General features: G+C 38.7%; 1 protein-coding gene across 14 annotated transcripts in view; it reads left to right on the forward strand.

Moving 5' to 3' along the window:
- The window catches only part of ANKHD1 (ankyrin repeat and KH domain containing 1), a 118,580-nt gene that overhangs the window by 73,221 nt on the left and 29,117 nt on the right, over positions 1-16,242 (forward strand). For 11 of the 14 annotated variants that reach the window (XM_072873355.1, XM_072873349.1, XM_072873354.1 and 8 more), the window contains 4 exons: positions 5,460-6,203; positions 13,471-13,616; positions 13,771-13,882; positions 14,709-14,854. In XM_072873355.1, the coding sequence (XP_072729456.1) occupies positions 5,460-6,203; positions 13,471-13,616; positions 13,771-13,882; positions 14,709-14,854 (1,148 nt within the window). The remainder of the gene's footprint in view (positions 1-5,459; positions 6,204-13,470; positions 13,617-13,770; positions 13,883-14,708; positions 14,855-16,242) is intronic. The other 3 variants (XM_072873360.1, XM_072873356.1, XM_072873357.1) reach the window with 1 other exon arrangement.

Genomic DNA, 16,242 nt, shown 5'->3' on the forward strand with positions numbered 1-16,242 from the left:
TCAGTCACCTGCTTGCCACCAACTAATTTGATTACATCTTAGCAATTTTCCAGTTAGATACTGTCAAGCCACCAGAGGAAACTTGGTAAGAAGACTAAGATTGGAAAATAACTCAAATTTTTGAATGTCAGAAACTTGAGTTAAGTTTGGCTTGGTTTCAGCCATGTAACTATTGCCTGTTGGGTATCATTGCACCTATTCCCTGCAAGTTTTCTATAGAAACAGCTGCAGGAGTGATAAAGATTGGCAAAAATACTGCATGGTTTGCAGGAGGAACATAGTGAAAATACAAACTTGTCTGATCATTCAGCCCTCCACAAATCGTCTTGTTCTTTATAAAGAAGAATTAAGTATGTATTAAAAACAATGTAGCAGATGAATTTACTTGGGAAAAGTAGGACTTTTTTTTGTTGCTCAATTAGCCAGATTATATAATATTGTACTTTGCATTTGTGTGCATATGGATTGACTGATTGTTTCACCAGGTTCTTAGAGCTGAATTTCTTAGTGATATGAATTACAGTTAAACACAGAATTTTCATGAAAATTCAATATTGAGCTCATCTTATTTCTGTTGATGAGGCTGGTGAATTTTAATTGCAGACTGCAAGTCTAACTCTCGTCTTCTGAGTGAAATCAGATTTTTTAAAAACCCTAAAGTGCAAGAACAGTGGACAAGCAATTCTGTTAGCAAAGCACAAAGATCTTAGTACGGATTTATGCTTCCTGACACCTGCCTTTTGTGAAGTGAGGAACAGACTGAATCTGTTCTTTTTGGTTGGTTGTTTTGTGTTGGTGGGGGGTTTTTTGTTTGTTTTTGTTTGTGTTTTTTTGTTGTTGTTGGTTTTTTGTTTTGTTTTTTAAAGTTCTAGGTAATATTACCTATCAGGGATGACATGGTGATTAATACATATTTATATACTAGGTATTGGTTCCAGCAGAGAAGATACATTTGAATGTACAAATGTGTATCACACAGTTGACTTTTTTCTTGCTGTCATTTTTTTTAATGCTGGAAAAATCTGTTGGAATTTAACTGTTTGGATTTGCATCCACTTTTTTTCCCATTTAACAACTCCAGAAATTAAGGAGCTGTCAACAAGTCCTAGAATTTCATCTAATAAAAAATAAAGTATAGTATGATTGTTTCAGGTGGTGGCCAAGATGAAAACCACTAAGCTGAAATGCAAGTTGTGTTGACAGAAGCTTCCTGAAGAGTATAATGGATTGTAAAAACAAACCTTTGGTCTTTTTAATTTTCTGAAAAGACCTTAAAAATAGTGATTTTTCTTAAACTTTTGTTGCTTGCTCTAAAACACAACAAATGTCTGTCCTTGCTAATTTGTCAGTTAGTGCTTTTAGGGTAAGTTCTGAACTAGGCTTAATTTATGTAAGAAAATTAGTTATCTACTTCATGTTTCTCAGGCACTTCTCAGTCTTCAGACTTGCAGAGGACAGTGCAAGTACCTGCCTATGCTACTACTGTAAAGTATGAGGCTGTCATTTGGGTGTTAGCAAATGTAGACATTACGTCTAATAACAAAGTCATTGGGGTCAATAAGCTAGTTTTAGGTAGGCTTTTTTTTAGACCGGTAGCATTTCACCTGTGCTGCTCTATTCATTGTGAAAGGGCATATAAATTACTTCTTGGGAGAAGACAACATCCTATGGATTAGAAGTCAGGGCTAGAAGAGCAAGTTCCTCAAGAACCATAAGCACTCAGGAAGAAATACTGTATCAGACTTGTTTGTAGGCAGCAACCCTACAACGAGTGAATGTGTTTTAAGCAAATTTAAATTAGAAGAGTTTAATTGCATAGGAGAGCCACCTGAGGACTATAAATATGAAGGTTATTTTTCCAAACTCTTGCTCACAGCATCTAGGACCATTAAATGTTCCTTGCAGCCAGAAGGCATTAAAAACTGGTAATGGTGTCCCCCCTGCATATTATTGGGTGCTCAAGAGATCAGGAATGGTGCTTGGGGGAGGCTCATCTGGGTGAATGGATTATTGCAACTCAGGTACTTAGGAGATTATCTACAGTGTACAGGAGAAGTACAGGAGATTTCCATAGGAAACATTTACCTCTCATTTCCTGGAGAGAATAAGAAGTCAGAGAAATGGATGGGAAGCTATGTTTGTGCAGAGTAGGCCTTACCCCAAGTTGTGTGTGTTGGTCAAAAAACTGGCTGAAGCCATGTGCATGCTTTGCAGGAATGGTGGTGAAGGCTGAGTTGGTCAGGTTAGGGACCAGAACCTGTGGGAATACAGAAATATAAATAAAAGAGCAATTGGTGCTACTGTTCACATAATAAATTGGGAAACTTGTTTCCTTACTCTGTGGCTTTCCTGGCGTGCCCATAACCACTCTGGGTTTCTGTCAACTGAACAATTCTTTGTCCTGTAATCATCATTACCTGATGGCGGGTGGTATTTGTGTAGCAACATCTGGATTTCATTGATCTTCAGTCTTCATTTCATACTAAACGAATCTTCTAAAAGTGGCCAAAACAGTTGCTTTAGAGGCTAGATTGACTACTTAATATTGCAAGGTTTAATTTTGTAGGAGGTTGGTTGTGTAGAAGATTGCTCCACCAAAAAGATAAATGTACAAAATAAAAAAAAAAAAGTTGAAGTAATTATGATCTGGCCTATGATTGGATTTTTAAGTCTTACTGCACTTAGGTATTTCAAAAGTGAAAGTATAAAGTAGTGTCTTGTTCATAATTATTTACTGAAATGGGCACAGTGTTTTTCAGGATATTGTAATATAGAAGAGATTTGGATAAAACAGGAAATTGCTACTTTTAAATACTTCCAGTATTATAATATTATATTACAATGGTTACATATTCAAAGCTACCAACAGTGTCTTCTCCACCTCTGTTTTGAACTGTTCAGGTGTGCACATCAGGTTTAGCAGATCTTTCTTCCTACCCCTTGTCCTCTTCCAGTATCACCAAGATTACAGGTTGCAACTATTTCTGGCACGGAAAGGGTGATCTGGAACCTGAAAAGTGGCCCTGCTAACTAATTAGAAGCTGATTAAAGTAAATCTCCGCACCTCTCCTGGAACTTGAGAGCCCAGCTCTTCACTTGCTGGTTTCCTAGTGCCTGTGTTCAGAAACTGCCCCAACTTTCCCTGGTCAGTCCAGGTCTGAGCTGCTGTCTGGGGAGTACTGCCTGCTGTGAGACCAGCCTTGGCTCCTCTAACCAGTCCAGGTCTTGATACGAGGCTGTACTTCTCTTTACTTTCTCTTGTGCTTGTAGAAAAGTTTTCCTATGACATGCATGTTTTCTCCCCAGGTGGGACTTAATTGAGAGGGACAATATTGGTACTTTATTGTTTGGGGGCTCTTTGAATGGCAGTTTTTCTTTCCTACAGAATGATGGAAGCTGTCCAGAGCTGCCAGGTCATGGGAACGCTTTGTGTTAGGATGGAAATGATAGATACGGTAACCTTAGGAACAACATTAAACAAAGCAGTGCAAAGGGTTCCCATCTTAGTCGTGTCTCAAAGGCAAGGTTAATTTGCAGTTAGCTCACTATAATGTTTCTGCTAATTCAGCAGTGGAGAGGCTTAGTTTCAAAAGACACCAATTGACTTTTATTAGTTTCTAACAAAGATAGAGACAAGCATTTCAGAAACTTTTGGTGAGTACAAATCCATTTTTCAGGAGTGGTCTGCAAAACTTATAATGAAAGTCACACTTTTTAAAATGAAAGGATAACTATGTAAACCCTAAGTATACTACAAAGCCAGATAGCCAGCAGCTTATAGCAGGCTAGAGCTAAATATCCACCAGCCAGCACAAAGCAAGTTATTGCTAAACTTCAGTCAAATTCTGTATTGTCTTCCAAGAAATTGTCTTGGGACTCACTTATGGTTCAGAGACAAAATACTAGTGGTTGGAATAGGTATTCAGCTGGATCTACTGACCTGTACAAGGCAGCTATGTAAAGTACTGAGCTGGAGAAAGAGCTTGCTGAAGGGTGTCTACAGTCTTTGTGGGATGCTGGGGTATTTCCTGGGGTTATTAAGATTTTTGTTGTTTCCCTTAAACTTAGGTATAGTTTGCTTTCACTCCAGAGAGTCTCTGGTGAAGGTATTCAACACAGAGTTGGTTCAATTCTATTTTCATATTTGTTTTTTCTCTTTATAAGATAAAATTCTCACATTTGTTTGCTTTTTCAATTAGTTCCTCAAAAAAAGATTCATTTCCGAGTGGAGTGTATGTGACAGCAATGCAAAATGAAGTCACTTGTGAATTAGTATTTTGGTGAAGGAAGGCCCAGAGAGAAATAAATCAGTGTTTTAGGAAACTTAATCCTTCCAGAGATAGTGACTGATCTGGGACTTAGTTCTTGCATCTAGATTTTCTCTTAACTCTGTGATGTTTAGGTAACTTTATTAAGCCATGGCTCAAACTGTACATAATTTTAATTCCCCTTTTAATGATTAATTGTATGAGTCTGCTTTGTAAATATCCAAGTTTGGTTTTGGTTTTGTTTTTTTTTTTTTTTTAAAGCTACATATATTACTGTTTGGGTATAGCAAATGAGTGTTAGTGCAGAAAATTATTTGATCAGGCTAAACCCTTCCACATTCTTAATTAAAGTTTCTTACACTGAAGTCATAATTAAAATTTCAGCACTTAATAGATTCCTATTAGCAAGATCTGACCAAAGGTTTCACAGACATGGCTTTTGGGAAAGCAGCCTTGGGTTGCTGGAAGGCAGTGAGCACTCAGAGAAGCGCTGCCCTGGCTTGGTGTTCCTTGCTAGATTCGTGTTGAAGATTATTTTTTAAGTCTTAATAGTGAGCAGAATTGTTAATTTGTTACTGGAGAGAGGGAGGCGAGCAAGCTCTTAATTTTGTCTTAGAACTTTTAAAAAGGTGCTAAGGCTTCAAAATGTATTTGTATACGTTAAGCTTGTACTGGCAGGATTCTGTTTGTAATGTAAAGGTGGAATGATATAGTGTTTGGAGAAATACTAGTTCAAAATACTGATCTTACCATAGAGTTAGTCTTCTCTCAAATATAGACTACCTTTTCTTTTAACCTTGCTGTTGGAAGTTAGCCTCTGGAAAATAGTCTTAGTTTAATTGCTCTGTATACCAGAACAACTTTGGGAACTCAGTAAATTATTTAAATTGCCTTGCTCTTCTTGCTGATTTCACTTCCCAGATGCATTGTCATGTATGTCAAACCATAAAGGTTCTTATTCCTTAAGATTAAAATAGCTGTGTTCAAAGGGATATTAGGATCAATATTGCAAATTCCAGCTATATGCTTTGTCCTTTCTTGTCTTAACATGGAGTGTAGGGTTTACCTTTCTGTGGTAAACAGATGTGCAGTGTTAGTTGTAAAGATTTTTTTTTTTTTCTTGGTGGGTGAGAGGGGAGGTTTGGGGTATCTTCAGCATGGCATTTTTTCAAACATTTTTCATGTGCTTAGGTGCATCCAAGCAGAAGTCAAGTTCCCTGCAGGTAGCAGATAAGGACCTACTGCCACCTTTTCACCCATACCAGCCTTTGGAATGCATAGTAGAAGAGACTGAAGGCAAGCTGAATGAACTTGGACAGAGAATTAGTGCTATTGAAAAAGCACAACTTAAATCATTGGAATTAATTCAAGGCGAACCTTTAAATAAAGATAAGATTGAAGAACTTAAAAAGAACAGAGAAGAACAAGTACAGAAGAAGAAGAAAATATTGAAGGAGCTGCAGAAGGTGGAAAGGCAGTTGCAGATGAAAACCCAACAGCAGTTTACCAAAGAATATTTGGAGACCAAAGGTCAGACAGACACACCACTTCCCCTGCAGCAGCAGTGCCCACTTACAGAGGTCTTCCCAGAGGTGGAAGCCAATAAGGGTCTGCCAGAGGATAACTTTTCAGGGTTACCTCAGGTTGACACAATTTTGTCTAAAGATGACGAGCAACAACAGTCTCCACCACCTGCTGAACAAATAGAGTTTGTCCCTATCCAGCCTTTGCCAGCACCGCAATGTAATTTTTCTGGTAATTTAGGTTATAATGGGACAGAGTCTCTTGAACTTCAGAAAGCATTAGGGAATCAGCAGAATGTAGGACAGCAGCAGCAAATTGCTGGGCAGGGGCTCTTAGTTCACGAACCAGACGGATTAATGGTTGCCACTCCAGCACAGACGCTTACCGACACTCTTGATGACCTAATAGCAGGTGGGTTAAGAAATATACCTATTTTTGCATTAATTTATGTGCTCAGTTTTCCTCTCTCTCCTTCCCTCCAAAAACATCTTGGGAATTTCCAGTTTGGGAATACTTGCTTAAGAATAAAGTTCCTGATTAGTGCTATTAATCCTAACAGTGACTTCCAATTCTAACATGAGACTTTTAAATATCTTTTTTCCAAAGTGCAAAACTTCCTGTACTGGAGACCTGTTTTAGCCCCTTTGGCCTCATCTTTTTCTGTGCTTCTTTAAAAAGCCTTGTCATGATTGATTAGTAGTGCCCATTAGGAAACCTGAAAGCGTGACAGTTTTGTATCTTCTGTAGAATTTTCTATACAGGCTTATACATCAGTGACTTTCTTCAGTGTAGTAGCCATCTCTAGAAAAAGCCAAATTACTGTCACTTGTATGGACAAATGCGTCCCTCCCCTTGCTGCTCAAGGTGTTGCAACAGTTTAAACACAACCTGGAATCTGTGCACAACCACTCAGTTCTGTAATGGATTATGTTTTCAGAATAAACCCATCCTCTAAACCCTGGTTGTTGTACAGGAATATCTGCTTGTTAGATATAACATATGGCAAAAATGTGTCCTGTTATCTGGATGAAAAGCAAAAATCCAAACATCCTTCCACTTGTGAAGGATGTGAAGAGGAATGGAAGTTCCCCCACATTGGGTTGTGTGAGTCCCCTTGTGGAAAAAGAGGTATTGTTTTGGTTGACTTCATTTCATGGATCTGACTAGGACTGATGTTTGCTGATGGAGGTACGTAGGATATAGCCAGTGCTGTTTGGTCTGTAGTTTTTTTTTTTTAATTCGGTGTTTTTCAATGTGTCTTTGTACGTTGTGTCTGTCCCCTCAGCCCTTATTTTCCTGTCTCACTCCCCCCACCCCTGCGCGCCGGCTTCATAGTCACTGCCTTGTCCTCTAAGTTCATCTTAAGGTTGTAGAAATCTGTGGTAAGACCTTTTTCCAGCCATTCCTGTGAACTTTTAGAATGGTAGTTGCATCAAGCTCATGCAAGTCGAGACTACTTGCAGCCTCCCATGGAAACCATAGTTGGTGGAATAGTGTGATGTGTTTTACCAGCTCTCTTCAGCTATACAGTGTAATTCGAATAAATCCTCTTGTATTGAGAATCGGTCTTAGTTCCCCCTTTTCTGGCGTGGCATGCCTCCCTCTCCCACTCTATGGTGCTCTTCAGAGTATTCAGTCAACATTAAAACAAAAATACAATTGGATTATTCTTGATTTTTATTACTCAAGATTTAGTACTGGAGTGTGTGACGAGGAAAATTTGAATGGTTAATGCAAAACACGATCAGCAAGGGCTTAATCTTTGGAGTAGTTCCTGTTGCTGACAGTTTAACATATCTAGCACAAGACCATGTAGTATATACCCTTTCATGGTTAGCAGTTGCGTATTACATCCAAAATATTCAGTGCACCTGAAATGAAAAACTGCTGCAGTGAGCTGAGTGCGAGAACTGTGCTGTTTGAAAAGATTGCAAACAACCAGAAAAACTTTATATTAAAAATAATTTCAAAAACCCCTTGAATAGACACTGGTTCATTTTCTGAAACTGTTTACTGTTTTTGCAAAGTAATTAAAGACATTTTTTGCTAAGAAATGAAATTTATTCATTTCAAAAAGCAATACAAATAGCATGCTCTTCTACAGCTATTAGAAACTATATTTACAGAAGTGCGACTCAAGGAAACTTTATCTGTCCAGTTCCAGAGGCTCCTGCAAAAATGTATTGATGTTGCTTTACTGAAATATATTTTATTCTGAAATTCATGTTTGTTTTACTTCCCTCCCCCAAAAAAATTGTTGGAAGAGAATTAGATATTTTGCTCACTTTTTAAATCCAGACTGTGGAAAAGTGACCCCTGTGTAAATTATAATCCTACTATCTCAAATTTATGTACATTTAAAAACAAACTGTAAATCTACCTACTCATACTGCAAACACTTTGATCCATATTTAAAACGCACTTTGACCTTTTCTCACAAACTTGTCCATTAGTCCTTAATTTTGGAAAGAAATTTTGAGCAATAGAAATGGTTATGAGAACTGATTTTTACATGTGTGCTGCAGATGCCAGATAAAATTGTTAAGGGGCTTGTGGCTTGTGCCTTGTGCGTGGGAAGTCTGTCTCTTAGAGAAGTTAGTCTCGCACTCAGGTGTTAGTCTCTTAGTCTCGCACTCGGGTGTGCTGATGAAGTGTCTCCCTTGATCACGGTACCACTGGTGGAGCTGCAGTAGTGGTGGTGAGTGACTCTTTGTTTAGAAGAGGTATGAACATTTTTATTCCTGCTGAGTATTCCAGGTTGTATTGGATCGACTTCAGAAGAACAGAAGTGTGAAATCGGCTTTTTGCCCTCTGCACTGAAATACCTTTTCCTGTTGCTCTTACCAGTGGCGATGTAAGAGGCAAATTTTTCAAAGCCTCAGTTGGGACTAGTTGTAAGGGAGAACTTGTATTTCTGCAAAGCCTCAAATCTTTATTTTGCCGATAAATACCTCGAGTATTTATCTTGCCAGTCTGCTGGCATAATTTGTCAGCTGCTAGGTGTTGAGATGGTTGATGTCAAGGTGCAAAGTGCTGGAAGCCTCACTGGCAGTCAGTCACTGGTAGATGTGTACTTGAGTCCCCTCTTTCATAAAGCTATGCAGAAGTAACCAGGTAACCTTTGGAAAGTCAGGTAAAACCTAAAAATGAAGCAGCTCTTTCCACTCCAGAATGTTTTGGTTGTAATGGAGTTTATTTAGATGTGCTCAAGCAAAAATCTTGCAGCTAATCCTATCTTTGAAAGTGTGACTTATTACAGTCAAAATTTTAATTGGTTTACAAAAGAGATATAGACGTTGTGCAGTTTAGAGTGGAAAAGCAATAAATTTTTTTGGATCACATCTTCCAATAGAAGAGGACGTTTTGGATCTAATTGTCATTACTCAATACACACTTGCTTTCTTGAAGCATCTTGTCTTACATAGTTGGAGTTTCATTTCACATTATGCATTTACCGTAGTAGATGTCTTAGTTGGCAGTATCTGAATTGAGGCTTTTTTGCTGTTTTAGGGTATTCAAGATGAGGAACTTTCTTTTCTTTGTTGCTAGGTTTTGTCTTTAATTGGAATATTTTTATTCCTGTTTGATCTACTCAGCTGGTATTTTTAGTCAGGAGGTGGCATCTCTGTATGCTTCTGTCTGACTCTCCTCCTGTGAGCTCCCATTTGTATACTGAAATTCCAGGCATGTTTTGAAAAACTTTATTAACTGTTATTTAGTTCTGGTTGTGGTCAGTTACAGAATTGTGGTATTTTAAAGTATTGATTTGGAAGGTGACATCTAAGTTACTGTATTTACGATTGCTGTTTGGCGTAAAACTGGTTACTAGGATAATCTGGAGTGAAAAATGGTGACTTATAAAACAAGACGGAGTTACCAATGTGCAAAAGCCTCTCTGCAGTAACACATTACTGAGAAGCTGCATGGACAGGCTGAAAGGCTGCTCGGTCATGAAAAAGGATTATTTTCTTTGTCCTGAAAATCCCAGTTCATTTGAGGAAAGGGGAACTGAAATCCAAGTCCAGTATTCATGAACATCCATGTTCACAGCATGACAACAGTTGGGTGGATGCAGTTTCAGACTACAGCTGCACTCTCATCCAGTGCCGCTTGCTCGAGGTTCTGCCAATGCCTCCAGAGTTGTACTTAGATAAAATACCAAGTTCTTGCTTCCTTTTTTTTACTCATGTTTCCTGTGATATTTTTTCATAACTTTGGAAAATAGTCATCCATGTCTTTGGAGACCTGTCTTCGACTTCACACTGATTCAATGAAAGTCCCTTTGGAAAGCTGCAAGCCCTTAAAATATGGGGAACCTGAATTTTTTCATGTGTAGAATATATATGTTTTTTTTAATACAAGTCTTTTGAATATTGAAGTCTATGGAAACACCCAAAACCGATGTCACAAAATAGGTATTTTATAAAGATCTGAGGTACATGTTATGAAAATTGATTTTTATTGTTGGTTTTTTTTTTAATCAATGCTTGGCTATCAGTGTGTTTATTGGTACCCTTCCTGGTGAAAAAACAAAACACCTGTTCAGTAGGAAGCGATCTGCATGTTGGAAGGTTTTCCCCTTGTCTCCTCAGAGGGCGAAAGCCGCACGTTTTTCTAGCCCATTAAAATCCTATGGTGTGGCGTAGAGATGCTGAAGGTGATAATCCCCCACAGTTGGTTTTATGCCCTCTAGCTAGCTTTTCCCCTTGGACTCTCGGGCAGTGCCAGTGCTGCTCTCCACTGCGAGCTGCAGTGCTGCAGTTGCTGCATTGCCAATTATTGAGATGAAAGTCTGGAGTGGGTATAATGGTATTGCTCCTTGAGGAGACTGCGCATTAGCTTCTGGCTAATGAAGTATGAGGTATGCTGTGAGTATGACCTGCTAAAGACTAGTGATTGGCAAACCATCCTCGACTTCCTGGGGCCAGTGTCAGACCAATGAAGCTATCTGTGAGAGCATGGCCAGGCTCCTCCTGGTAGCAGGAGGCAGAAACAGAGAAGTGGCTCTCCCATTGTGTCCCCTCCGTAGGATGACCGTGTCTCCCTGGATGGCGTTTGCAGGAGCAGTAGTTGTCCTGCCTCCAGTGATTGAGGTTGGTAATCCAGAAACAGACTTGGGGAAATACAAGTTAACTCCAATGTCATACACATGTATGCAAAGGGATGTTGGAACCATTGTTGCAAGGTCATCTTTGAGTTAAAAATCTATATATTGTTGTGTAACTTTGGCTGAGCTAAATCAGCCACATGAAACTGGAGGTAGGTCTCAGACGTGTTTTGCTCCACAGAGCATGAATTACGTTGATGCTCCATTGGGCCAGCTTGCCAGCCACACTAAGAAAATAGAAAATTACACTTTGAAAAATCCTGCAGTTTTGTAAACTCAGTAGTTATAAAGGGGATGATTAGTTGGTGGGTGTTGTAGACTATTTGTTGTTATATTTTATTTTAAATGAGTTTGAAGTATCAGTACAGGGCTTATCTGCATTTCTGCTGCCTTTGGTGGTGTTCTCTCATGTTTGACGTTGTTACTGTGCACGTGAAGTGCTTAGCGCACACTCGTGTTTCAAAATGAAATGCATACTTTAGATGAAAATCTAAAGTATGCAAGAAATACTTGGACATTTTCAGTCACGGTTGTGAAATGTAGAAAATTTGTGGAACCTGTTACAGCAACACTGAGTATGTTACATTAAGGACCCTTAAACTGGCTCAAGTGGAGTCTCTCTGTGCACCCCTGCTTTGTATGCACAGCACATGCACATGTTTTATATCTATAGTTGCCAGATCTGAAAGCACTGAGCCAGTGTCTTTCATGAGGAAGGACCAGTTTGATTTAATATAAGTACTTAACAGGATGATTTGGTGTCTTGTATTTTGGAAGGAATAATCTTTAGAAATCCAATTAGTATCTTGCACTTCAGTGCATTGAGCAAGAAAACAATTGTATTGCATTAATTAATGCTCATCTGCTGCTGTAAGTGGTAGTCCATAGTAAGCAGATGAAGTGTGGAAGCTTTTATATTTGAAACTTTTAATACAAACCTGGTTTGCTCGTGAAGGTTGTAATGTGAAGCAAAAGTCAACATCTGAAGTCAGATACAGTACTTTGTTGCTTAAATGTGGAGGCAAATGTTAATGCTGGTTTTTGCCTATGAGCCAAGGAGACTGCTTTACTTAAAAAATACAGTTGAAAACTGTCATCTCCCAAAATTTCAGTGACAAACCCCTCCAAGTTTCCAGAGCCCAATTCAAGTGACCCATCTAAACTTGCTCCAGTCTGTTTCCTTTGTTGCTCATATGCAGTCCTGTACACAGTTCTAGAGGCTGAATTAGTGGTATTAGTGGTCATGTTGAGGATTTTTCTAAGACTTTTCAGTCTGCACCATTTTCCTATGAGTAATTGCTGGTGTGTAATTTGTCAATAGAATCAGGAAGGCTGAGCTGGGAAAGGTTTGCAAAAATTTCTCTTAAGTCATACGCAGGTTTGAGTTCATCCTTCATCTTCCCTTATTGCTTGAAACACATTGGACAAAAGCAAAATGCTGCTGCTTATTTCTTACCTGGAGTTGTTAGTGTTTTCCATCAGTTGCTTGTTCCAGGAATACTACAAAATACTGTGTGTTTTGGAATAATTAAATCTAACCAGGTATTCCATCTAATGAGGCTGTACAATATAGAAGTTTGGTAATCCAGCAGTGACAATACTTGTCAAATCCAACTGTTATATTAGCATGACTTACTGTAGTTAAAGTGCACTTGTAGCTAGTGCATAGGTGGTTTGGATCTTCCTGCCAAGTAGTCCTAGCTGAGCCTTAGATTTGTTTGGGCTCCCCTTGGACTCATTTGGTTACAAAGGCAGGCAGAGGTCTTGGTGCCGCGATATATATGTGGAGGGATATTTATCTGCTTGTTCTGATAAAACTTCATTTAAAACTAGTTGAATAAAATCTGATTCTCAATTATCAATTTTTTCAGTTGTCATTTTTTTTTTTTATAAAAAGAAGATACAGTTGCATTCCTTGGGTCCCTGAGATGCACTAGATCTTCAAGATGAAATCTTTTACAGGCTGTGGATCAATCAGAATAAATTTTAGGGAGCACAGGCAGTTTTCAGCTTTCTTATTTTTGTTGACTGCCCCCTCCTGTCTGCTTCTCTTCCACCCTTCCTGGGTTGTTTTAACTCAGACACGATTAATGGTGTAAGTTGCTGTCAGTCATCTTGCTTTGAAAACCTTCTCCGGAGACTGTGTGCACTAACCTTTACGTGAAAAACTTTTGAATTCCAGAATGAGAGTGTTTCTGAACATTACGTTTGCGTGTTAGTGATAAATCATTTGCCTGCTTAGACTGAGCATATGATTGAACTCTAACAGTGAAGGTTACAATTTGAAAAGGATAACTAATAATCTTCATAATTCATACTCGTAATGCATACAGACTAATTCATAAAATTATTTTCTAACTTAACACAATTTGGAGATGATACTTACACTGTTTAACTACTGGAAAGCTTCTTTGCACAAGACACCAACTCGTTTGTTTTTAGGAACACTTAATTTGTTTCCCCCCATTACTGTTTTTATATTAGACCACTGCAGTTTTACAGGACTAAATATTTTTCATATAAAATGTGGGATTCCTAAGAATGAATTAATAACATGGTGTTACTTTTCAGCTGTGAATAGCAGAGTGCCCAGTGGCTCCAGCAGCTCCTCGCACACTACCGAATCCCCTACGCCTGAGCCTTGTTCACAGGCATCGAGCAATGTGCCCTCGCAGTCGGTGCTTCCTATGTATCCTTCAGTTGACATCGATGCACACGTGAGTAACTGCAATTGGTTTTGAGTGGATTTGCTTTCTGATAAGTTCTGAAAGGAAAAAAAAATAATCTAGTACTGTCTTAACAATGTTAAAGTTCTCTTAAAGTATTTTTTAATTTCTGAATATCTGCTTCTTTTTCTTCCCAACCGTGAAGACTGAAAGTAATCATGACACTGCTCTGACCCTTGCATGTGCAGGAGGTCATGAAGAACTTGTATCCGTACTGATAGCACGTGGTGCCAATATTGAACACAGAGACAAGAAGGGTAAGCTAAAACAGTTTGACCATGAACTACAACTTGAAACAGCGAATTTCAAATTGGGACTTGGGATTCTTTGCTTCAGAAAATTACCAAAGCTTGCAAAAATGTAGAATTGCATTCTTGCACTTCATGTAGAAATATTGGCCATATAATGCCAGTGACATTGCATGCCTTTCTGCCTGTATTTTTGAAAGGAAGTGCACCTGAGTGGTATCTTAAGCAGATTTGTGAAATGTGAAGCACTTTTGTCCTTGTGATTCACGCTCTACAAAAGACCTTAGCATACTAGATAGAGTGGCTAATGGGGGTAAATATCAAATCTTGGCTGACTAATGGGGAGTAGCTGTCAGGTTGTGTATCATACTGTTCCCAATAACAGAGTTCAGCAAAAGCTCAAATCTTTTAGAGTTGAGAGAACAAAATCACCATGCCTCTCCTTGAAACTGACATTGACCACTGGAAATAAGCAACATATGCAGTGCAGATGTGTTAACTTATTGAAACTTTATTAAATCGGAATTAAGTGGAAAGCTGTGACTTCTCTAAAGAGATGAGCTGGTCGGAACTTCATCCAAACTGATCAGTGCAAGTACTGTTTAGATTTCTTTTGAAGAATGTTTAATTATATTTGGTTGGAATCAGAGCCTAGATGTGTCAGGGTCAGAGTAGGGCTAGGAAAGGATCTGAGATTGTGGCCTATACCAGGAAACCCCCAGTATGAGGAAGATCAGTAGAAGTCATTGTGAATTAACCATTTTGTGTATTTCTGCTCCTTAATAATACTTCTAAGATGCTCAAGGTTGCTTTCAACATGATCTCTTGTTACTAGGTTTTACGCCTTTGATTCTGGCTGCAACTGCTGGACATGTTGGTGTAGTGGAAATTCTTCTAGACAAAGGTGGGGATATAGAAGCACAGTCTGAGCGCACAAAGGATACTCCGCTTTCGTTGGCATGCTCCGGTGGACGCCAAGAGGTACAGACATATTTGTCCTCAATGGGTTTGAATTGTTTTTTGTAGATAGTTTTTTGAACAGTGTTTTTTTGTTGATGGTATAAGAAATCATCCTTTTTCTGGAAGGTTTTTAACCTGTATAAGTGTAGCTAATTTAAGTCTTTTTCTTCTTCCAAGAGGAAGGGGAATTTATTATTTTCTCCCTTGGTTATTCCAGTTTTGTTAGCTAATGGTTGTTATAACTTGTGGTCATTCTTCTGTCGATGTATCCTTGCAAGATAAGAACTTTTGTGAGGGAGGTAGAGATGTTTAATGAATAACTTCATTCACTGAATGCCTTCCTTATGAATCCTCCCCACTCTCAAAACTAAAACAGCTGGTGCAGGCACACAAGGACAGAAACTGGAATTTTGTGTTGGCAGTACATGGTTTTAGTGGTAATGTGCAGGGCTGGTAAGTGCAAATGCAATGCCCTTATATTAGTCTTTTAAGGATGTTTCCATTTTCTCTCAGCTTCCCCCTCCCCCCCCCAAATAAGATTTGTTTTAAGTCCTTCCTACTTTAGTCATGGGCATACTAGCTTAGAAGATGGCATGGAGATGGCAAAGGGCTCTGTGCCAGATACGGGAGTGGGAAGTTTTGGAACTTATAAGGATTGAAACAGTTGGCCAAAATTGAAAAGTTTCCCCTTTGACTTTTGAATTGCAGATCTTTAACAGTAAAAGTGCTGCTCACAAATAAAAGGAGATATCAGTGTGGCCTGTGATAGCATTACTTATTGAACTACTGAAGTCTTTTGTTCTTCCTCTTTATTTTTTTTTCCTTGTGCCAGAATCTACCTCTTATGTTTCTGGCTTAGCAACTTGTGAAGCAGCCTTTTTTCTGGCTTATTTGAAAATCACCTAGCCTATGTTAGTAGTAAAATGAGGCCCACTAAAGTGCAGCACATCACCAGAAATGTTTTAATTTTTCCCCCTTTTATTTCTCTTAAGCAGTTTCTGATAGAGAAGTCCTTCCTCATGTTTGTTCCATTAACGTCAGTCAGTCTGACTTTTACCATGTGTTTTGTTGGAAAGACCATATAATACAGATGGTCAAACTTGGCTCAAATGTCATTTGAATTAAAGTTGTGGGAGTTTCTGAAAGAGATGCTCAAACAGTGTGAGACATTATGGGAGTGGGATAGATCCCTTCTTTGCAAACTTAAGATTCACAGGAAGAGCTTCACTTTAAAGCCTTGCGTTTTTGATTAGGTAAAATAATCTTTCTGGAAGACAAATGCTGCACTGCTACAACCCACACAGATTAGCTGATGTATTAATCAGTTGCTAAGTCTGTACAGCACATACGTAAAAGTAAAGCAAAAGAGGATGGAGGTTCTGTAGAATCTTATCTATTGACAATGGAAA

This window comes from Ciconia boyciana, chromosome 9 (genome assembly GCF_034638445.1).
Source record: "Ciconia boyciana chromosome 9, ASM3463844v1, whole genome shotgun sequence".
In the NCBI taxonomy this organism is placed as follows: domain Eukaryota; kingdom Metazoa; phylum Chordata; class Aves; order Ciconiiformes; family Ciconiidae; genus Ciconia; species Ciconia boyciana.